Source organism: Neophocaena asiaeorientalis, unplaced genomic scaffold (genome assembly GCF_003031525.2).
Source record: "Neophocaena asiaeorientalis asiaeorientalis breed wild unplaced genomic scaffold, Neophocaena_asiaeorientalis_V1.1 scaffold7, whole genome shotgun sequence".
Classification (NCBI taxonomy): Eukaryota; Metazoa; Chordata; class Mammalia; order Artiodactyla; family Phocoenidae; genus Neophocaena; species Neophocaena asiaeorientalis.
The window spans coordinates 10,484,703-10,507,883 of record NW_020185337.1 but is presented as its reverse complement, the minus strand read 5'-3'; the positions used below and the strand labels follow the sequence as shown (position 1 = coordinate 10,507,883).

The 23,181-nt window shown below is 46.2% G+C and overlaps 1 protein-coding gene across 1 annotated transcript; it reads right to left on the bottom strand.

Annotated features, from left to right (window-relative positions):
* Nucleotides 1-14,732: 14,732 nt before the first annotated feature.
* Nucleotides 14,733-20,985, bottom strand: CUNH4orf54 (chromosome unknown C4orf54 homolog). Its single transcript, XM_024736022.1, has 2 exons — nt 20,918-20,985; nt 14,733-20,091 (listed from the first exon to the last, which is right to left on the bottom strand). The coding sequence occupies exons 1-2, from the start codon at nt 20,983-20,985 to the stop codon at nt 14,733-14,735; spliced, it is 5,427 nt and encodes a 1,808-aa protein (XP_024591790.1).
* Nucleotides 20,986-23,181: the final 2,196 nt, after the last annotated feature.

Sequence of the window (23,181 nt, the reverse complement as noted above, 5' to 3'; positions counted from 1 at the left end):
TGTGTCTTTGATGACTATCTTTTCACACCACTTCTGTTGGATAAACTTGCTGCCAAAGGGTTGAGTCCACATTACTTCTCCATACACTCTGCCCCTTATTGCCCTTCAGCAGCTCCCTGCCCCCTACACAACTAAACAGCTTTTTCTTTTTCTGTCTCTTGCTATTGTGCCGGTTTTCTGGTTCTCTTCACACCTAGCCCTCTTTGCTCCCTGCCTGCCCCATGCTGGGTCGCTGGCATGGATCTCCTCTTTGTGGCTGCTGGCCAGTTTCCTCTTTCAATCTCTGTGCATTTGACAAGGCTTACACTGGAGAGCTTCATCACCGTATCAGGCATTCTCACCATGTTTAAAGGCTTCCTGAAATCCGAACCTCTTCATGAATCAGAGCACCTGGCATATAGCAGGCATTCATTCATTCCTCAACAACATTGGTTCCCTCCATGCTGGAAGTACAGCAGTGAAATTCTGCCCTCTGAGATTCCAGCATACTCCTAACACACACAAAAAGCATGCCCAACAAATCTTGTATAGACCATTCTCATTCTAGATTTTTTCTAAAATCTTAGACCGAGACTACATTAATCTAAGAATTAACTTTAAAACTCCTTTATAAAAAAGTATCTGTTTACAAACACCCCTTAATGAGGATGGTGGTTAAAACAAGTTTCCAAATTATTTGACACTCTTTCCATTGAGAGCTGGGACTGTGTTCCTGCCCACTGAATCTGGGTTCTGTGATTGTTTGTCAAACAGAGTATGCTAAAAATGATGCTGTGTCACTTCCCGAACTAGGCCGTGAGAAGTGGGCAGCATCTGCTCCTGTCTCTTGGATACTCATGGTTGGAACCCAGCCACCATGTTCTGAGGAAGCCCAAGCAGCCCAAGGAGAGGCCCAGCTGAAGAGGAACTGAGGCCCTTGGCTGGCTCCAACTGAACTCTCAGCTGATAGCTATCATCAGCTCTCTAGTCATGTGAGTAGATTGTCCCTGGAAGTCACGCTGCCTTCTGAAGCAGAGCCAAAACTTCCATGCCGAGCTCTGCCCAATTTGCAGACTCACAAGTTAAACAAATGACTTTTGTGTTTTTTAAGCCATTAAGTTTTGGGGTGGATTGTTACTCAGCAATACATAACTAGAACAATGGTTCTGGACATAGTGCAGTGGATCTGCTTTAGTAGGGCTTTGTTAGGTGGTTAAATTGCTCTATATAAGAAATAATAGGGGGCTTCCCTGGTGGCGCAGTGGTTGAGAGTCCACCTGCCAATGCAGGGGACACAGGTTCGTGCGTGCCCCGGTCTGGGAAGATCCCACATGACTAGGAGCGGCTGGGCCCGTGAGCCATGGCCGCTGAGCCTGTGTGTCCGGAGCCTGTGCTCCACAACGGGAGAGGCCACAACAGTGAGAGGCCCACGTACTGCAAAAAACAAAAAACAAACAAACAAAAAAAAAAAAAGAAAAGAAATAATAGGAAATTAGAGGATTCTGAGCCAGCAAACTAAGGAGCAGAGGAAGCAGAAGATGAAGAGAGGGAGAGGGTTCTAGCCATAGGCAGGATGGTTAAAGCTCAAATGAACTCAACAACCAGCAAAATTACCTAGGGCCAGAGATGGCAGGGGACTGTATAAGAACAGGGGTGCCAGTGCTCAGGTTTAAGGTGTTTGCTAATGCAGCTGGCTGCTGTCGGGTGAAGCACCTGCTAATCTCCATCCCATGTACCCTAAGCCTTCGGCAAAACCCTGACACACATATACAGTCTCAAGTCTGGAATACTCAGGACGGGATGGGTGTCCTGCAATGAAGCCTGGTGGGGCAATGCAATGCAGAGGAAAGGAATGCACACTTGAGGCAAAATGCAAGAATGGAATTTGAGAATTCACTGGAAACAAGAGCTGGAAGCCAGAGGTGAGCCAGGAAAATACAAGGCCTAGAACAGCCCTCAACTTAATTTCTTGCCCTACAACCCCCCAACCCTGGACATATGTAAGGGATTCTGGATCTGTATGTTCTTGTGGAATGTAGTTTCAAGTCTTTTGGGGGCTTCAATCTTAAGGTTTATAGTGACTTCAACCAGTGCTTGACATTTTACAGTACTGACCCTGCGCAGTGGGTCTCCAGATGTGTGCTTCAGATATTTAGGTTTTGAAGGGGGCAGACCACAATTACTCTCCTGGGCCTCAGTGTGGACCCTCAGGGACACTCGTTGTCTGGGTTGCTCTTTGGTGTCAACGGAGCATCTCTCAACTTGGTAGGTGCCCCTCACAATGCTACTTAAAAATGTAAGCAGTTAGATACCTTCGGTTGATCAGGTGAAATACTCCGGGTACGGGGAAAGACCATACCAGACTCTGACCTCCAGAACTGTAAAATAATAAATTTGTGTTGTCTTAAGCCACTAAGTTTGTAGTTCCCACAGCAAGAGAAACTAATACAACCTGGATGTGAAACATTATAATAGAGTATTTTAGTTAAAGGAAGGATTTAAGTTAGAAGACAGAAGAAAATGAAAATGTCCAAAGCTTTTTTCTGAGTTAAAATAAAGAGAAAGAATGCATGTTTTCTTTGCATTTACTTTTACTGGAAAAACAACAACAACACATTTTTTTTTTTCAAAAAGAGTCAAAATAAAAGACCATTACACAAGATCGCACAATCACAAATGCTGGCAGTTAAAGGTAAGTAAGCTAGTCAGTCTCACAGAGTCCTTGTCTAAGTAGTTTTCTCCACATGCAATCCACTGATAAAGTAATTCTCAGAGCTTTTGGGCTGGATTCACAGTCACAGTGGCCATGCTCACTGCATTCCATAATTGAATCACATCAGACCTCAAGTAGGAACTCTTCCACCAAGATTTCTATCTTGAGAGCAGTTTAAATGTTCATGTTCTTTCCATTTCCCACTGGCTTTTTTCATAGTCAGGGGTATAATTCAGCGTTATCCAATGTCTTTCTCCATTTACCACACAATTTACTCTCCTCTGTTTGGGACCTAACTTCCTCAGTCTTCACATTCTTTTCAACCATCACTGTCTTTACTGTACAATAAGATGACTTCAATGTAAATATAGAAACCTACATCTTCAAAGGGGGAGAAAAAGAAAGGACCACCTGCTAGAAAAAGATACAGGGATGACAAGTAATTTCAGGGAGCCCTGGATAGCACTTTTTGCCATTAATACCAGCTTATAAAAAGCAAGTAGGAAACTTTAAAAAAGAAATCAAATTCAACGTGTTGTGTGTGTGTGTGTGTGTATGTTTTATTCCGCACCATTATGAATCAAATAGGAAAATAACTAATAATATGCTCTAGCTGCAACATAAAACAAGAATGTTAACAGCTTACAAATGCTACTGTGAACATTTAGTTCTCTTCTGAGACAAGGGGCATACAAATGAGTCCAATTTTCAGAAACCTCCCCTGGGCCTTGTAATGACATGTGACACAGACGGACACTTTTTTTCCCCCCCCCAAGGACCAGAGTCTGCAATTCCAATTAGATTCAAGCTCAAGGTACGATTTAGCAAATGCTACATGCTTTATTAATGATTTTATGCACCTGTGAGGTCTACTTAGGACCCAGAAGTTAGAAACAGTCTCTTGAAAATATGTATCATATCTATATGTATACTTCCTTAGGAATTATGTAAAAGTCTAACATAATTTGTGAAGTTGATTTTTATAAGTAGTTTTGTAAAACAAACCTACACATAATTTTTCCCCTCAACAGTACTGATAAAATACAGGGCACCTTTTTCTTTCAAGTATTTGGGTAAAACAGCATACCCTGAGAATTTGGGGTGCAAACCTACACCTTGTAAACTGTAGAATGAAACTCCTCAAGCACCACATTCAAAAATGTATACCGTGATAGCTTTTAAACAGAGACTATTACTGAATGTGTTTTTTCATGCACATATAATATATACTTATCATGAGATTATAGTCAATCTACTTAAGAATCAACACTGTCCTGCACTCCAAAGTGTTATTTCAGGTAGCATGGGCATTCAGTTTGCAGCAAACACTGACTTCCGTTTCTATGGAATATGAAAATAATTAAAATGCATTAAATCTCTTTAAGAGGCTAGAATGATGAAGTTAAATCTGAAATTAAGAAACTTATATCGCTAGATATTTCCTAGTGATACAAGGATGGATTTGAAATGTGTGTTAACATTTAAGATTTATCATAAAGATGTCAAAGTGTCATTTGTTTTAGCTTACTTACTCAATGATATCCAGAGAGCCATACACATACAGACATACGGAGACACAGGCAGACATACAGAGAACCGATATGTTAAGTCACTAACTGCATATCTGGGCTTCATCTCATCCTGAGGGCAATTTCAGTGAGTGCTTTTTAAGAAAAATACATTCTGGTGACTTAGATTTTCGTACGGGTTACAAATTTGTTCAGTTTTCCAAAAACAATTCAAATGGGGCATATTTCAACCTTACCATTTAACCAACAGGGAAAAACAGGAAATGGATCAAGATTTCTACACAAAATGCCCTGTGGTTCATCTGGAAAACTGAGTCACACGTGTCACCCTGAGAGGAAACGGCGAAAGCCAGACTCTGCAATGCTAATTAGATTCAAGCTCCAGGCACTATATAGGAAATGCTACATGCTTTAGTAATGGTTTTGTGTACATGAGCCATAAAAGAGTATTTCAGTAGCTAAAAGGACACTGGTAGGGTAATGGTTTTATGGGTCGGAAGGCTTCATAGACTCTTGGTTTTTCCTACTTAGCTTGGGTTGAAAAAGAAAGGGCACAACTGTTTTATTCAAATATCAATTCAACCTCAAGAAATAATAAAACAATGAAAATGAGGATTTAGATTTACCTCATGTTTTTAAAAATGTTCCTCCTTATCACTCGAGGTGGTAAATGGCCCGGCAGGTTTGATTTGCTTTTTTATGGCTTGATGAAATGGAAAGCCATAAAATTAACAGTAGATGATATGGCGTTCATAGAATACTATTTTAAAGTCACATTTTAACCACTTGGACGTTTACTACATCCACAGCAGCTTCTCAGAGGACACGGCCTCTCTGATAGAACCGACAAATGAAAAGTTCTCCTTTCTTTCCAAGTTTCTGTCCTAGTTTACCTCAATGTGAGAATTTAAGGCTCAGATCTGCTGGTGATAAGTCATGATAAATAGTGATAAATAGCTTATGGGCTTCCCAGACCCTTGGCAGGTAAGAACTCTACCACATGTTCTAGGAAAGAAGATGTCTCTCATTTTGAAGACCTGGCAAGCCGTTGACTACTTGACACGAGCACTGGGTTTTCCTAAAAGTCATGCACATATAATATATACTTATCATGTATATATTACATATACATGATATTACATGATATTATATATACATGTCATTCTAAAACAGTCTTATCAATTCTGGTTCTACCTGCCGAATCCTATCTGAGTTTCACAAGATGCGTTCAAATACGTGAGATTTCACGGTGCTGCTTTAAGTATTCTAAGCTTAAGATCTGAGTCTACTTTCTTGTTTCAATATTAAGTGACCTCTTACCCAGCACATCTCTACTGAAAATGAGGAAAGGCTGATGCTGTAAGAGAAGTTTCCCAGTGGTGAAAAATCAAGCAGGCTCTGGGGTGAATCTGTTGATGTACTTGGGTAAGAAGACCTCTATGACAAAGGAATAACGCTTTCCCCAATATGGCACAAGGGCATCTTTTCCAAACACAGAGACTGTTTCATATTTCATGTTCCATGTCTCAGAGAGGCTATCGCTTCATGTCATAGCTCATCAGCCCAATGACTGATTGAATTGTGACCAGAGCTGACTATTCCTGCCTCAAACTCTTCCTTTTACCCAACAGAACTTCTTTTCAGAGTAAGATCCCTTTAAGGAAGTTCCTGAATGTGAAATTGAGTTTTGTTTTTTTTTTTTAAAGAGTCCAACAGAGATCGAAAGCATAAATACAAAGTAATGAGATTACACAGATCATACAAAAATCAGTCTCTTAGTTTTTCTACTCACACCTTCAGTTATGAGTAGTATAAAATTCTATGGTTTCAAGAAGCTGTTTTAAGCAGAAACCAATATTGATGATCATTAAAATCAAAATAAGCCTTTAAAAAAATTACCAGAATGCTTTATCTTTGAACAAATAAGTAAATAAGAGGAGATTCCTTTAAAAAAAAAGTCTGGGAGAACCTTCCAGTTATTGTTTTAAAAAGTAAAGAAATATTCCAACGTAACATTTGTTGAATATATACTGACTCATTTTTATGATGAGGTAAATATTTATCTGTTCAATCAACTCTTCAAAACTCACCGTGAGCACTCATTAAAATAACCTTCAGAATTGGGCTACAACTGAGTCAGTACTGAATGTCAATGAAAGGTTCTGTGATTTAGATTCTCGACATCTCTTAAAACCATAAAGAGCAAATGATATAAACCTAGGTCACTGCTATGGGTATGGCTAGGGCTGGAGATAATCAGAGCCAACAAATCAGAGTTTACTTTCTACTCCACTGCCCCAAACAGGTCACTCTTCAGGCTCCAAATAATCCGTGAGAGACAGGAGTGTGCAACTAAGGAGGGATCATTGAAGAAGAAAAATAACCCTATACACTCATAGCAGAGGTTGGATTCTGAGGGAAGTAGATATTTTATACCTTTCTGAAACTAAGAACTTAACTTTAAATGCAACCACTGGCTCTCTAGTCTTTCAAGCCATTCTATTTTAAGGCAACAGATAGTGTCATAGCATTGTACCAATGGGAAAGTTGTACCAAGGCACAAAAGTTCAAACCACCTTTCCACAATCACATTTGAAATCATGCTAAACCCAATAAAAGAACATGTAAAACATAACCAAGAGAACGACTAGGCATGATCCAAAATGCAGACCCATCATATTTAAATCCAAACAAGTGCTACAACTCTGCCAGCCAGCCCTGATATATTCCAAGCTTCTGCAGGGAGATTTGTGATCCAAATTACTGATTTGCTCATTCGGTTTACAACAGAACCAATCCTACTCTGTTGTATGATTTGACTGAGCTATGAGAACATGTAAGAGATTGTTTGCCTAGTCACAAATGCAGGAGGGAAAGATGAAGGGAAAGCTTATATTCTGTATTAAAGTATAAAAAGAAATAGTTTTACACAGGAAAAATGCAACCATTCAATCAGCTTCATAAAACTAAAATAACACAAGCTGTCTTAACAGGGTTATTCAGAAAAATATAGGAACTTACACACTTGGTTTATAGAAGCAAAAACTAAGAATAACATATGTAGAGGAAGGTTTCCAGATAAATTCTTAGTGCTGTTACAATGCAGCCTTCTGATTCAAGAAGATTCATCCATCTTTCTGTCTTACTCCTATAAACAAACATAATCAAGGAAAAGATTGTTAGTAAATCTCGCTCTTAAAGAAGGAAGAAAAATGACAAAATACATTTTATTTAACTATTTGGCTAATTTCAGTGTGAATAATGATGAAGTTCACATTTTAAAATGTGTTTGGTGAGTGTGTTTCTGAACCTACTAGACATATCCTACTGACTTCAAGAAATTGCCTCAAATGGAACCCTCTCTTTGAAACTTGAATTAAATACAGTCAACCATTCAAAAATGATTTTAGAGTTAAATATTTAGTTTTACTGAAACCATCCATAACAGAGATAAAATAGTATAACCGATATGTTCCTAAAATATACAAAAATGATATTTAAACTAAATTGAAACATTTGAAATTTACCATGAGTTATTAATCTAGTTAAATGAATAAACTCTATACTCTAAAGTGAACGGTCACTACTTAAATTATGTGGAACTTCACATTGCGCATTTTGTTTAAAATGAGATATACTGGTTAGAGCCTATAACTTAGTTAAATCCATTCTGAGACAAGCATTGACATGTTCAAAAGCTTACTGAAAATTAGCCCTTTCTTTCTGTTAATCTCTTTCTCTCTATGTATCTATTAGAACTTGGCCTAAAGAACATTTTTAGATTAACCTTTGGGAGTTGATATTTGAACGTAATATTATGAAGACAGAAATAGAGTGGCCTACAGGTAGTATTTGTTAGGGGTTAGAAGACTCTAGCATGTGAAAAGTAACTTCTAAGAAGTAGCAAATAACAGCTATCTAATCAATTATAGGCAGAGCAGTGCGGCAAAGGGTATTTTAATCCTGCCATCTAGAAACTGACCTGTGTTAAGTATATACTTAAGGAAAAAGAAGTCTATAAGAATAATTATGGGTTTAGAGAATAGCTCATGTGTATATATTTCAAGTTTGTTGATTTTACTCTTTTGTGTTTTATATCGAGAAATGACTTTCAAGAGGAAAGGGACAGTTGTGGGTTTGGAAACTTCTCATTTGCTAAAAAAGTTTAAAAGTTTTTTTTTACCTTAGGACACACGGAGTAGCAACAGGAAAAAATATATATAATTACAAGGGGGAAGAGAAGAAAATAGACTAAGAAGAAAAGTTTCAATGGGGATGCAAGGATTTAGTGACAACTCAAGCTGAATCCCATCGTGAAGCAAGGTTGGCAAGGACTCTCTGAGCAGAAGGGGGACAGAGAGAGAGAGAGAGAAACAGTGAGAGAGAGAGAGAGAGAGAGGGAGGGAGAGAGAGAAAACAGTACAGGATGGGGAGAGCAGTCTGAGGAATGGAGGAGAAATCTGTTTCTACCAGCTTCTGGGATCATTTTTGGGGATCCATAGTCCAGATACGGCCTTTTCATTCTTTTCCAGGATACTGCTTCCGCTTATATTAACTTTCAAGGAATTTTGTTTGAAACTTTGAAAGTAATAAAATGCTCCAATTCCTATTAAGGATGAAATAATAAAAATTGCCGGTTCAACCTAGCAGAGGGGCACGAAGAAGTCAGTAAAGGGAGAGGAGTGACTGCACTGTGTCACCGGGCAGTTTGGCCTGGATGACTTCCCATGATTTTAGGACCGGAACACATGACAGAGTTCAGCAGGGATGTTGGGTCAGATTTTCCCTTGCTCCACAGAGGTCTGTGCCCAGACTGAGAGGAAAATCACCACATGCAGCTGGCCAACTATGCCCAGAGTTGTGTAACATGCTGGAAAGCCGTGGGGCATACTAGAGGACCCCGACCACAGCCAACTGGCCTGACCCAGGAGATCAGGCAGCCCAAAGGGGACTGCAGAGCTGTGGGCATGACCTCTGGTTTGGGGAAATATCAAGCAATCCTGGGTACGGGTCCCTGGTGCTGTCCTGAGAGTCTACAGGAATAAGGGCTGACTTTCTGCCTTGGTGGAGGGCCCTGAGAGGTGAGGGGCTTCTGAGGCATTGATGAGCTTCTAGTCTCCAAGGAAGATAGAACTCTTACTACATGCCATGGACTTTGTGCCACATCCTTTGCAGTGATTTTACCATTCAATCTTCACGACGTTCCTGAGAGGTATCCCCATTTTACAGTTGAGGAAACTGAGGTCCAGAGAGGGTAAGTCACTTATCCAGAGGAGGAAGATTTTGGGCCAGGGCTGCCTGACTTCATGGTGCAGATACCTGGGTTTTAGTCAAAGCCACACAGTTTCTCTTAGACTGAAAGGCATGAGCCCATCAGTATCCAGTGGGATCCCACGCTCAGGTGACAGACCACACTCACCCATCCCCACATACACACAAAATTATTACAGACCACACACACACTGGGAGCCACAGCCCCTAGAAGTGCTGGAACTGTTTGTCTTTGGGACATAGGAGGGCTAAACTTTAATCAAAAGAAAAACACATACGGAGGCTTAGTATACGCTAGACATCGCCAGATTCAGGGTCAATTTCTTACCTTATTCCCTCCTTCTTTTTTCCCAAATAAGGGAAGAAGGACAATTCACAACAAGGAACTGAGACGGGGAGGGCAGAGAGGGAGAAAGTGGGCAAACTAGGGGTCATCAATAAGAGCATGGGCCCCCAAGCTTGAAGGGCCTGGATTTCAGCTGATCTCTTAATCTGGGACAAGTTATTTTTTCATTTGTTAAATAGGGTTAAGAATAGTACCCACTCGTTTAAAGAATCAAGTAGCACCATGTCAAATCTTAGTAGATAATAAATGATTAATACACATTACTTTTCATGTTTTTATTAATTTTGTAGAGAGTTGAGAAGAAAATATAAGGCAATAAAATTGTAGAGAAAGGCACAAAATAATAAGAATGGGGAAAGCTACCATCCAAGAAAAGAGAAAGGGAGAAAAGAAATGGCAAAAAAAAGACACGAGGAAGATAATAAAATAAAACAGCAGCTGTATATAATAATCAGGAGAGGAAGCCACCATCAAATTAGGGGAAAAAATAGATATAAATGAATTGATTCAAGAATGTAATCATGGGATGAGCTGGAAATGAACTGTCGAGCTTGCAGCCTGCAGCCAGCAGCCTCGTCCGTCACCTGGCCTCGTGCACAAGGCTGCAGAGAACGCAGGTGAAGGAGCCGCAGCTTCAAGCCTGCCCTTGAAGCTGTCCAGTCTGTGGTGACAACAGACTCCAAACAGAAAAGGGAGGAGAAGGGAAAAAGCAAAGTGGGGCTTTAAACTAAATCAACTCAAGCGAATGGGAAAGGAGAAACCACAATAAGGAATTTAAAAAAAAATAGCAAAGAACAGAAAGTAAATTCTCAAATAAAAGGCAAGGGAAGAAAAGAGGGGAAGTAAACTGGGGGCCCGACCCCAAGATGGAGGACCAGAAAGAAGAGTGGCCCTGGGGAGAAAAAGAGAAGGGGACTGGGAAGCAGGAAGAAAGAAGCAAATGGAAAATAGACTCTGGTCTGGGATGATTTAGGTTTTGAGTCCCAACTCTGCCCCAGAGGGACACTGTGACTTAAGAAGGGTCACTTAACTCAGAGGGTAGAAATAACTCTGAGGGGGTGAGAAGAAAAGAAAGACCAACGATGTAGGAAGAACATAAAGCACACTCAGAAATGAAGAAACAAATGGGTAAAGTTTTGCAGAAAAAAGAATAGACATTCAAAGGAAACAAAATAATTGTAATACCTACTGGGTAGCAGGCATGGTGCAACTTAAAGTTTTCTGTCGTTATTATTACACATTTATCTTTATACCCTTGTAAACGGTATTTAGTATCAAGTCTCAAATTTTAAAACAAAAATATGGTATCTAAGTGTCTGGGCAGGAGAAAGCATGAAAGTGAACATGTTAGGGAAGGAAAAATACAGCTACATGTCTCGAATGACAGAAAACAAAAAACTCTCATCAGAAAAGACATCAAAGGTCCTGTGGAGAAGGAACTTTCAAAACTAAAATGAACAAATAACAAAGGCCTGAAACAGAAAAGGCCTAACAAAAACGGAGCGAGTTGTGAAGGTTTGAACTGTTGTGCTCAGCACACTGGTGTGTTATCAATGGGTTCCTGTTGGGACTTCCCGGCCTCTGGGCCACCGGCTGGGAACAGCCTGGTCCATTTATCACAATGTGTGATGTCATTACTAAATACAAATAAAATACGTAACATTGCTACTTATCTTCTGAGATGGGTTGTGACCTGGCGAAGTTTGAGGAGCGCTGCAATTTTCACCACAGGAGGAAGAGAAGCAGGGAAGACCCTACCTATGAAAGCAAAACTAGAGGAAAATTCATAAGAGAATAATCCGAGAGTAGCAGCAGCTGGCTATGCTCAAATCTACACAGGGGAGAAAGAAAGGCTCCCTGTTACAACGTGCAGCTAAAAATAGATGATGAAATACTTATTATTTGAGCTGGAAGGAATCTTAAAGGTTAAGACAGGACTTGAACACTGGTTTCGCAGTTCTGCATGTACGGTCTGTGTCCTCCAGCTGGCTCCTGGGCTGTGGGACGGTACCAGGTCACGTGTGGCTTTATAGCCTCGCTGCAGAGTACACCGTGCCTGGCGGAGTGTAAACATGTAATTCACGTTTGTTGAATGAATGATGGAATTAGTGCTTTTTGTTCAGACGTTCATTTCACAAATGTCTGGAGAGGCAGAGCAGATCCATTGCACTTCTCTGCCGTCCTTCTTGCATTTCATGCCTCCTACCAACAAACAAACAGTGCATGGCGTGGTCCAGGAGCTGGGAGCCAGGCCCATCCTGGCTCTCTCACTCTCTGGGGACCTCAGCAAAACCATTTCTTTCTAAGCCCCAGTTTTCTTCTCTGTGAAATGCTGTGCTTGGATCAAACCATTTATGTGACTTCTAGTTGAAAGGGGCACATAAAACCCTACCTTACCGCAAGGAAAAACTCTGGAGTAAGTCTGGTTTTCAAAGGAAATCTTAAACTGAAAACAGCTTCCAAGCCTTCTCACACTGACCATCCGTATTAACACCAACTGATGGATGGGGGTGTACAATGTAATTTTTGATATATCTGAACCATGTTTAAATTTTTTTCACACAAGGAAAAGAACTATACACTTCTTTTTTATGTATCTGACTTTTCTTTGGAAAGTGGCATAGGACTTTCAGGGTGGTGAGTTTTGAAGGATTTTTATAATGATTTCAGTTATTGTCTGAATTTGGGTAATTAGATTTTTGCCTGTACACAAAAAGCTAATAACTAGCTCCTGACTAGTCTTTCGCTTTCTATCTTTAGGACTAAAATAAAGGTTAAAGAAGGGAAAGCTTTCAAAGAAATCACTGTTCAAATCTCCAATACAGAAAACTCTGATTTGTATTTGTGTCTGATGGAAACAACTCCAGGCCTAATCTCTCCAGGCTCAGCAGACAGGAGAAAGGCCAAAGGCAGCTGCTACAGGACACAATTCGATTCGAGCGTGTGCCCGGTTCCTCCCTCCTCTGGGCCCTGTCCTCCTTTCCCCTTGCTCTGCACCTGCACAGCTCACACAAAGGCCTCGCAGGATTAGCTGCTCCCAGAGAGCCCTAGGTAAACATCCCACCTGTCCAGAAGATGAAAATGCTTTTATCTAGAGGCTACTCTTTTCCTTCTACAAAATGAATTCTCTAAATCTGCCCCTCTTCCACATGCATATTTCTTTATTTTCTACACCGAACAATAGATACATTATTTATCTTTAATCTTCCCTCCCCTCTGTATTTGTGGTCATTACATAGGGCCCGTTGCAAATTCTTGGAAAGGAAATCATCTGTTTCTAGATTGCAAGTAAAATGAGGCTTGTGCTTTCACCTGAATTCTTACAGAAAAACCCAAGGATTTTTGAACAGTGGCCTAATGTTGTCTTGTACTCTGAGAAATGTAATGCATAGTAACAATCCCTTAATTTGGAAAGGTTTTATATTTTGCAATACACTGTTGTATCATCTGACATTCAGATACATTTTGAGGAGTAGAAATTATTGACACATGAGTGTCACATGTGCTAGAGAGTTTGCATGCCTAAGAACACACAGCCGGTGAGAAGACGCTGGGACTCTGATCTAATGATCCTACTTCCTAATTTAAGGCTCTTTCCTTGAAGAAAGAAACAATGTTCCTGTTTGTTTTAAGTACAGAAGAGAGAGGAGTGGCTTATTTCTTTCATATAAGCGTAGAAAGGGTTCCTCTCCTAAAAATAAAGGTTCAGTATGATCTTACCAAGGAGTGAAACTCCTCAGAAGCATTTATGATGTCAACCCTTCCTCATGTGAAGAGGACAGGAGAATGAGAGGGCAAATTTCTCCCCACAGGGCTGGCAGCTTTGTGCTGTATCTGAAGGTTGCCCCTGTCTTATGTTTTAGACCTGAAGTGTCCTGGTTCAGAAAACCCGAGCTCACCTTTCCTATCAAGTTCCATGGACTGTAGTTACAGCCAGGATTCCTGTCGGTGAATCTGAGTTAACTTGGGTGTCAGGATCTACATCTACTTCATCTGATTTCCTTTAGAGGGGGCAAGGGGGAGTTGATTCTTTTCTGAAGGGAGAGAATGCAGATAGGAAAATGAGTGCCTTGCAGGGATCACCTGCAGAGCGTAGTGGGTTCAGTCTGAACGAACTGGATCAAACACAGCAGCTCCATTTCAGGAGTCACTGCAGGCCCGGAATCTCCTCCTCCCCTGGAGGTCAAGCCGAGAGTGTGTGTGTGTGTGTGTGTGTGTGTGTGTGTATGTAAAATACCCTAAAGACTGGACTCACCTAAGAAAAAGTATTCTGATTGTCTGAAAACAAAAACAAGAGCTTAAAAATACAGCCTTTTTGTATAAGAAACTCCAAGACGAAGATATGGTGGAGGGAGAGAAGCCTTTCTGTAGATTTTAGAAAACCTCCTAACAAGAAAATGTCAGTCTTTGACTTTCTTTACTCTGAGGAGTAACCAGAGTAACGGTGTCCCCAAGGATTTTCGTGCCTGTCACTGGGGCTGCTAAGAATAGAGTGAAGCTCGCTCACTCCACAAAATCCAGACCGGGTTTTTATTGCTTCCCCCTGCCAATCTTCACCCAAGGCTAACCTGAGAGATCCAGGGTTCACCTCCCTCCCACTCACTGTGGGAAAAACACTCAGGCAATTTGAAAAGGTCAAAGGGGAAAGGCCAGCTGTGGGACTGAGGAGCAGGGAGAGAAGGAAGCTTGGCAAGAAAATTAGCTCCTTAATAATACGGATGCAGTTTTTGTTCTGTTCTTCCGAAATGCCCATTTCCAGAGACAGCCTCCGCTGCTGTAAGTCTGCCCCTTCAAACACAAAGAAATAGGACTGCTGTTAATCCCTTAAACCTGATTATCAAAGTGATGTCCACTCACCAGCAGCTGCGCCCTTCTGCTTTCTGGTGACTGCCCATCATCTGTGTTCCACCACGAAGCTCATGGTGGTGCCGTCAAAGGAGGGGGGGGCGATGATCCGCGGCCCCAGGGGCTGCGAAGTGATGCTGATGACAGGCTTGCCATGCAGCTGGGCAAAGCCCTTGGCCCCCACCAGCTGGGATGTGGCCGCTGGGGCAGAGGAGGAGGTGGGAGACTGACCGGAGGACATGAAGTAAGGGGCCTCGGTGAAAGATGCAGCTGCCTCTTTGCTGGGGGGCTCTGCTGCCAGCGGGGAGAGCTCGGCGCCCCTTGGAGTGTGAGCAATTGGCGTGGGCTGCAGGGCATTGGCGGGCAGCACCGTGGGCAGAAACCCGGGGTAGATCATGTAGGCGGGACCGTAGGCCCCCGGACTCAGGGCCAAGGGAGGCCCGGGCAGGGACATGGGAGCCACAGCCTGCTGCTGGGAGGTCATGGGCACGTCCACATACTGCCCCGTCTCGGGGTCAAACAGTCTCCGGGTCATGGGCTGTACTGGTGTGTCCACCAGATAGTACTGGCCGGTTGTCACATCCAGGAGCATCTTGCGCTGGGTCTGCGGAGGCTGCGGCTGCTGGAAGGGGTCTGTGGGGACCGGAGCTGGGCCCACAGGCGCCGGGGCAGGCATGCCTGGTGGGGAGAAGCAGAGGACCTGGGGCTGCGCCCCCTGGAGGGTGAAGGGCAGCAGCTGCTGGTGGTAGATCGTGGTGGGGGGATGCTCGGGGCTCTGTGGCTCTGCGGGGGCAGTTCCCGTGCCCCGGGGGTCGTCAGGCTTGGTGCGCCAAGCTGGCCGGCTGGTTCCGCTGACCTGAGAGCCTTTGGGGCTACTGGGGACCTGACTGCGGGCACTCAGCGGGGGCAAGCTGCAGAGAGAGGTGGCTGAGGAGGGAGGGGCCTCCCTCCCCGCCCCAGGCCTGCCTGGAAGCTCCCCAGCTGCAGAGCTCCCTTTAAGGGGGATGGTCAGGTAGTTCTCACAGTCGCTATGGCTCTTTTCCAGATGGCTGCCATTCTTCCTGTTGGTCACCTCTTCGAGAGATGCCCGAGTGGCCGGAGAGATCTTGAGAGACCGGAGTCCCTGCGATTTGATGCCCTTTGCCGCCGAAGGGCTCTCTGCAGCGGGGCCTTGTGGGAACTTGCCAGCGACACCCCCAGTTTTCTGGGTGCTGCTGGCGCTCACTGTGAGCATGTTCTGGTGGCTGGGGAGCGGGGGCAGGGGCTGGGTTCTGTCCACATCCTTGTGCACCGGGGGGATATAAAGGGACCGGGGCCTCTCCCTGGCCAGGTTCTCAAAGGCGGCCGCGCGGGCGGACACACTCTCGGCGCTCGGGTTGGAGTTCCTCCGCTGCAGACGCTCTATGGGGCCCCCTCGCAGGACCACACCTGCGCCTTTGTGCCCGGCGCCCCGCTCTTCCGCCCCACCCACCCGTTTGGCCAACTTGTCGGGTTCCCGCTCAGCACCCCCGGCCCCTCCTCTCTCCTCACTGGCGATGAGCGACAGGACGTGGCTGTCGGTCATCAGGGGCAAGGGGTCGCTTTTCCGCTTCCACTCGTTCCTGTTGAAGCTGTACAGCTCTTCCATGGACCTCACGGCCGCCGTCAGCTTCTCCAGAGCATTGCGGGATGTCTTGGGGCCCCTTCCTTCCTCCTTGACCTCCTCCTCCTTGGCCTTCTCTGGGGTCTTCTGAGCCTTGGAGACGATCTTGAGCACGGGCAGGTACGAGCCCTGCTCAGGCTTATTGGGGGCGATGGTGGCCACGGGCAGCCTGCCAGATGCCCTGTGAACCAAGACTGTCCCTTCTGGTGAGGAGGAATTCAAGGCCCTGCTGCTGCCCTCCACGCCCACGTTCTCCCTGGGCTCTCGGTCTGTGCCGTCTTCCCTCTGGTTCACCACAGCCTGGCACGTAATCACCATGGGGGACAGGGATCCCGATCCACCAGCTGCAGGAGCCAGCTGCCTGGGTTTGGGCCCAGTCAGCCCCTGCTCTGGGGTAACGCTGCCCTTGTCACTGCTGTCCCCTGACGCTTTGATGAGTTTCCGGACATCTCTTACCTGGTGGAGGGGGCCTTGGGCCTTGGACTTGTCCCTGACATCTCTCACCTGGAACTGGGGCACTTTTTCCAGGTTGTCCCCCCGGAAGAGTTTCTGCTGTGCCCTGCTGTTGTCCTCAGTGGTCTTGAAGAGGTTCGAGGCGCTGCCACTGGCCAGTTTGGGTGTGAGCAACTTGGCAATGTTGAAGTCCGAGCTCGGCTGTTGCACGCTTCCCAGCCGGATCTTAATTTCGGGAGCCTTGGGCCTGACCACTGCTGTGGAGGTGGCCTGGGCAGCGGGGTGCTTGGTGGCCTGCTTCCCCGGCTGCTTGTCCTTGGGTGTCTGCTGGATGTTGGGGACAAAGAGGCGAGACATGATGGTGGACTTACTGGCAGAGATCTCCCCGAGATCAGCCCTCCAGTCGCCCCCTTTGGGGAGTTTCAGCTTCCCGATGGGGGCCTTTTCTTCCCGCTTGTCAGCCTCCTTCTCCTTCCATGACCGGAATGCACTGTTCTGACTACGGAGGAAGATGCTCTTGACAGTCTCTGACGCACTCTTTTTAATTTCACACACTTCTACTGGGGGTCCATCGGCGAAATTACGGCCGGAGCCTGCATGGCTCTCCCGAGGGGCACTGGCTTTGAAAACTGGGGATTTAGACCCAGCTACGGACCCCTCCCCACCTGCATCAGACACGCTGACCACCGTGTACTCAGAGCCGGCCTCCGAGTGGCGAGAACTCTGCCTCTGCAGGCCCTTCTCCCACTGCTTCTCACCCCCAGGGGGAGGGCCCTCCGTCTCCTTGGAGGTGCTGGAGAGGTTATGGTGGGATGTGTCACTGACTTCTCCCCTCTCCATTTTGAACTCATGTTCCCGCTGCATCTTCTTGGAGATGACGTTTTTGAGCAGACTGGAAGCAAACTTGGACTTCTTCTGGGGGCCGTCAGCTCGGGAGGCAAGCCTGCTGCCCTCAGAGGTCTCCGAGCCATCATCCGTGTACACTGACCCGGGGCCCTTGCTGGGGCCTTTGGTGGCCCTGCAGGGCCCCGCGGCGGAGCTGGCTTTGCTCTCACTGCGTAAATTCAGAGGCTCGAGAAGGGTGACCACGTGGGAGCCGGACTGGACCTGCTTCTGGAAACACAGAGGTGTCTCCACGTGTTTGATCTCCCCCTCGACTTTGCTGACCACGAACTCCAAGGCCTTGGTCTGGGACTTCTTGGACTGGATGTAGAGCTGGTCTGCGGTCGTCCTGGCCCCACTGCCCTTCCTCAGACCCGCAGCCACAGAGGCGGCGCTGCTCCTGAGGAGACTCTGTTCCACCCTGGCTCCAACGCCTGCGCATTTCAAGTCCAGGAAGGCCGACCAGCGCCCAAAGCCGACTTCGGAGAGCGAGGAGGACTCCCGGGAACTGATGTTCAGAGCCTCAAAGTAGGGGTAAGCGAGGCTCCGGAAGGCCCGGGAGGTCAGGTTACGCACCTCTTTGTCGGCGTCGTCCAGCTCGCTCACGGCACTGGAGGCCCCGCTGGAGGAGTCCACCAGCTCCTTCGCCCGGACGGCCCCGCACCGCGTTTGCAGGCGAGCAGGGACGGCGATGAATTTCTTTGCATGGTCCTGAGCCACGGCTGCAGCCGGGTCTTGCTTCAGTGAACTTGAATTGTGTTCAGCAGCTGTAGAGACGCGGAGGCTCATGTCGCCTTCATGCTTGGCAGCGTAAATAATGTTTTGCTTTGCACACACGTTGCTAGGCTCATTTATAGCCCGGGAAGTCGGTTTGATTGATAGGAGGATCTGGCCTGCTGCACTCCCGCAGCTGCTTGCGGCGGCTGAGGCTGCCTCCAGTGGCTGCAGCAAGGGCTCACACGGGGTGGCAGTGCCAGGCCCCGTGGCTGGGGGAGTGGGGTTGCTGTCCGAGGGGCCGCTGCCCACTTCCGTGCTGCTGGTGTCGCCACCGCTGCTGCCCGCGCTGGGGCGGGCAGGGTCACTGCCGGTGGGGCTGGGTGTCCGGGTGGCGTTGGTGCTGGGAGCGGTGCTGAGGTAGCAGCTGTTGTCATCGTCCTCTTCGCTCGGCGTGGTGACGTCCTCTGGGGTCTCGTCGCTGCCACCAAAGGAAGCATAGTCCACGAATGAGTAGATCACGTTGTTGTCCTCGAAATCCCAGCGGGAGGCCAGGCCCACGTCGAAATCCGTGTCCTGCTCTACCTCGCTCAGCTGGATCTCGTGGGTGGTGATGTAGTGAGCCTCCTGATTCTGGGGGGGGTCCCTGCTGCCCTGAGACTTGGTAATCATGTCTCTGCACTCGGTTCTCTCTCCTCCTCCTGGTTTTCCCCCTTCTTCTCCTCCCTTGGGCTGGCAGCTCACTGCGTTCTCACCACTGTCACTCTCAAAGTCTAACAATGAGGACGAGGTGGCCAGAGCCCCTGTGGATGTGGTGGTATCACCCGTCTTGGAAAGGCCACCTTCCTCTGCTTTGTCCACCAGGGCGGAGGAGGGAGACGAGAGGTTGCTGCCCTCATCAGTGCCGGAGAACTGGGGTCCGGAGGCTTCCAGGGAGGCAGGATTCTTCTGGGGGGCTGGAGCCTCACACTCTTGGCTGCCGGCTTCGTCTTGGGCTTTCTCCTTGGGGCTGCTAGAGCCCCTCTGATCCCCCGGGCGCTGCTCCAGAGTAAGTCTCATGGTCCGGGGACTGTCCCTCTGCACTCCAGCTGAAGTGCGCATCTCCACATATTTCTCTTCTTGCTGCGAGGAGGCCGATGGCTTGAGAAGTGGCCGCAGCTGCTGCTTGAGCTCCTGGCGATCTTGAGCTCCGCTCACCCCCTCCCTGACCTCCTTCGGTCTGGCCTGCAGATTCAGCTCAGGAGGGGCGCCTTCCATTCTGAGCCCTCGCCTAGGTTTCAGCGACAGGAGAAGACAGTGGGGAGCACCGGGGCGGTCCCGGGCCCCTCCCTGGCCCTGGAGGGGCTGCAGAGTAGCCCGAAGCAGGGTCCCACGTGCCTGGATTGGCCCCAAGGCTATAGGCACCACTGCCGCGGCTGCCACCACCTTCCGGTTCTTCAGCCCCTGTGGCGGGGCCCGGGTGAGGCTGAGGGAGGAAGGAAGGCTCCTGGATGGGACGGCAGAGGTGGTCTGTGGCCAGGGGGCTGCGGCTCCGGCCGAGACCGTGGCCAGTTTCCCGTAGCTGAGCTGTTCTGTCCAGTTGTTTGCCTGGCACCATCGGCAGCTAGGAGTCTGAATGCCGTCGGCCACGGAAGGAGCAGCATCTGTAGGCCGACCCCGGGACTCCCAGAAACGAAAGGAAAGTATGTGCTGTTTCTTGTGAAGCCGTGTTCCTTTCCTGGATGGGGTAAGAGTGGGTCACGTCATTCCAGAAATATTTTTAGTGTCTATTCCCTAGTCATACGGAAACCACACTTGAGGGTAGAGAGAAGAGGCTCTAAGATGACGAGAGAGTGTTGGGGGTGGAGGACGCATGTGGGTTCTAACTGAAATCAACCAAATGTCCTATGTAATCTATTACAGGGATGTCTAGCAAGTATGAAATTGTTCTTTACTGACTGTCATCTTTCACTCCCAAGTCTGATTAGATGTTTTTTTCCCCCCTTGTTCTTAAATAAAACCCAAATTCAGCATTGCATTTCAAATCAATTAAGGACAGCTCTGAAAGACTTCAAAATCTCCCTTGAACATATGGTAGCTTTAAGTTTGTCTCAAAATCTATGCCTTTCCTTTCTCTTTCATCTCAAATCAATCAAGTTCTGGTAATAAAACTTTTCACAGGAATAAAACACTCTGTCCTTCCTTCCCCAAAGTCCTACTTTATGAAACGTAATCTGTTTGTTTAAAAATAGGAAGAAGCCCTTCTAGAATCTTTCCTGTGCACTCGAAGTGTACAGGGGCAATTTTTAAAGACTTAGAACTTAACACTTCAAATGAACTTTTAATTATAGTCACTAAACAGGAGCACATGGGTTAAAAGTGACACGACTTCAAATCCCTACCACCTCAAGCAAGTTCCTTAAACTTCTAACACCGTGGCGAGACAATAAACCTCCACTTAAATATAGCCTGGGCTGCAGCCTCACGGGTCAGTTACACTGGCTGAATCCCAGACCTGCAGGGCACCAAGTCAAAAGGCACAGAAGAGCGACGAATACACTTACCCTTCATGAGTACAGTACGGCTTGGAGGGAGGTTCAGAGAGGAAATGTGACCCACTGGCATGCCGCATGGCAACGAAGCCCAAATCCCAGTTCACTGGCTCTGAGATCCTTCCATTTCAAACAGTTCAGTAGTTGTGTAAATGAATTTGCCAGGCAACCCAAATGGGGGTTCTGTACTGGCCATCCTCAGAGCAGATCCCTTGGCTGCTATCCATGGAGAACCACGACTCTTGGTTTGGTGAGATCTGGCCCTCATCGTCTGCCAGGCCCAATTCCACCACTATACATAGTCTATGTGTCACTTATGCCGATTGAATAAAGCACTATTTTAAACATTCACATTCGTGGGGAACAAAAATAACACCATCAACCATCCCCTTCCAACATGAAGGCAACCCTCACACAGAAAAATGTTCCTTCCTCTGCATGGGCGTGGGAGGAGGCATGGAGTGGGGGCCCCTAGCAACTGAAGCATTGCCTTCTCATCCTTGGGATGTGGACGGCACAGCCCTGCCATTCTCCCCAGGACAACTCCCTTCTGCCCACATCACTGCCATTAAAAACATGACATAGGGAAGGCTGGCAATAATACCAAGTATCACAATGTGGACATAAAGCCAGAGCGCTAGATGAAGAGAGTAAAAGAGAAAAGGAAACAGAAGGAAACAGAGAGGGGGAGAGAGGAAGGGAACGAAAGAACAAGAAGGAGAGAGAGAGAGGACTTGCTAAATTTGCAATCAACTGTTTTGATTATGGAGAACCGTGTGTAATGGCACAAAATCGTGGATTCTTTTTTTTTTTCTGTAGACGGACCTCTCACTGTTGCGGCCTCTCCCATTGCGGAGCACAGGCTCCGGACGCGCAGGCTCAGCGGCCATGGCTCACGGGCCCAGCTGCTCCGTGGCATGTGGGATCTTCCCAGACCGGGGCGCGAACCGGCGTCCCCTGCATCGGCAGGTGGACTCTCAACCTCTGTGCCACCGGGGAAGCGTCCTGGATTCCTAATGATAATAAAAATTTTAAATCATAATAATTACAATATGAGTTACAAAGTGTTTACTATGTGTGAGACGCCATCTGAAGCACTTTTAAATGTGTCTGTATTAATTTATTTAATTCTCATTACAATTTGGTGAGTTAGGTACAATTATTGTAGTGGTTTTACAGATGGGAAAGCTGCAACACAGAGATGTTAAGAAATTGTGGAGCAGAATTCAAACCCGGGCTGTCTAGTTCCAGACTTTGACCCTAAACCGTGATGCTGCAGAGCCTTGCTGACTTCCGCGCTCAGATACTCTCTAGGGCGCCCAGATGCTCAATGAGACGGGAGCAACGCATCCTAGGCAACTTCACCTGCATGACCACAAGTCAACCACATCACCGTTTCTCAGTTTTGTTTTGTTTTGTTTATATCATCAACCTGTGTACACATTATGTATTCAGGGATTAAGGAACATGAGCGTATACGTAAAATGAAATAAAATATAATCGGCTCCTCCAGGCAAGTAGAGTGTTCTCAATGCCCCATTTTAATTTTGCTTTGAAGCCTTGGACGAGAAACCCTGAACACTTCCTCAAGCTCTGTGGGCCATGCACACTCCACAGCTGAATAGAAGATGGAGTTTCTGCCCATCAAGGCAATTATAGTCTAAGAAGAAATTTTTCCAGCACTTTCCATATGGCCCTGTCTGTCATGACAACTCAGCAGATTTTAGAAGTTTTGCCTTGCAGTTGGCAAAGTACAAAATTGGAAGGTCAGATGCCCTGGATGTAGGTTAAAGCATAATTGTCTAATGCCCTGAGTTCTGGAAACTTACTTCCAGAGTTTTGCTTCCTCCAGAAAGTGCACCCCTAGCCAAAGCCCCCCAGCAAAGAGAGAGGGTTATCCTAAAAGAGGTACTTACCTCCAAAATATCCGTGTGCCTCCTTTTCTCTTTTCTGTCTAAGTGAATGCCAGTGTAGGAAAAAATCCGTAGAAAAACCTTTTTTAGATAAGGTCAATTTCCGAAAAGTGGGGTTTAATTCAAACCACAAATTCTATTTAAAAGTCAAAAAAAGCAGAGAATTTGGAGTAGGACAGATTCTATTAAAAGATTTTAAAAAAAGAAACTCATACATGGAAAAACAAAGACCAGTTGTAGGGTAAAGTAAAACAATTAAGAACACCAGACTTCTGCCCTCTGGCATTTTCAGAGCTCTGGATCAGTGTGTTACAATGCAGTACTCTGGATTCTTTTGAAAAAGACTTTTGTCATTCATTAGCC

Bases quoted from the DNA above. Each gene is read 5' to 3' on its own strand.
- CUNH4orf54 (XM_024736022.1), bottom strand. From the start codon at position 20,985: ATGCGGCATGCCAGTGGGTCACATTTCCTCTCTGAACCTCCCTCCAAG. The intron at 20,092-20,917 runs GTAAGTGTATTC...TACCCCATCCAG, and splicing joins CCGTACTGTACTCATGAAGG to GAAAGGAACACGGCTTCACA.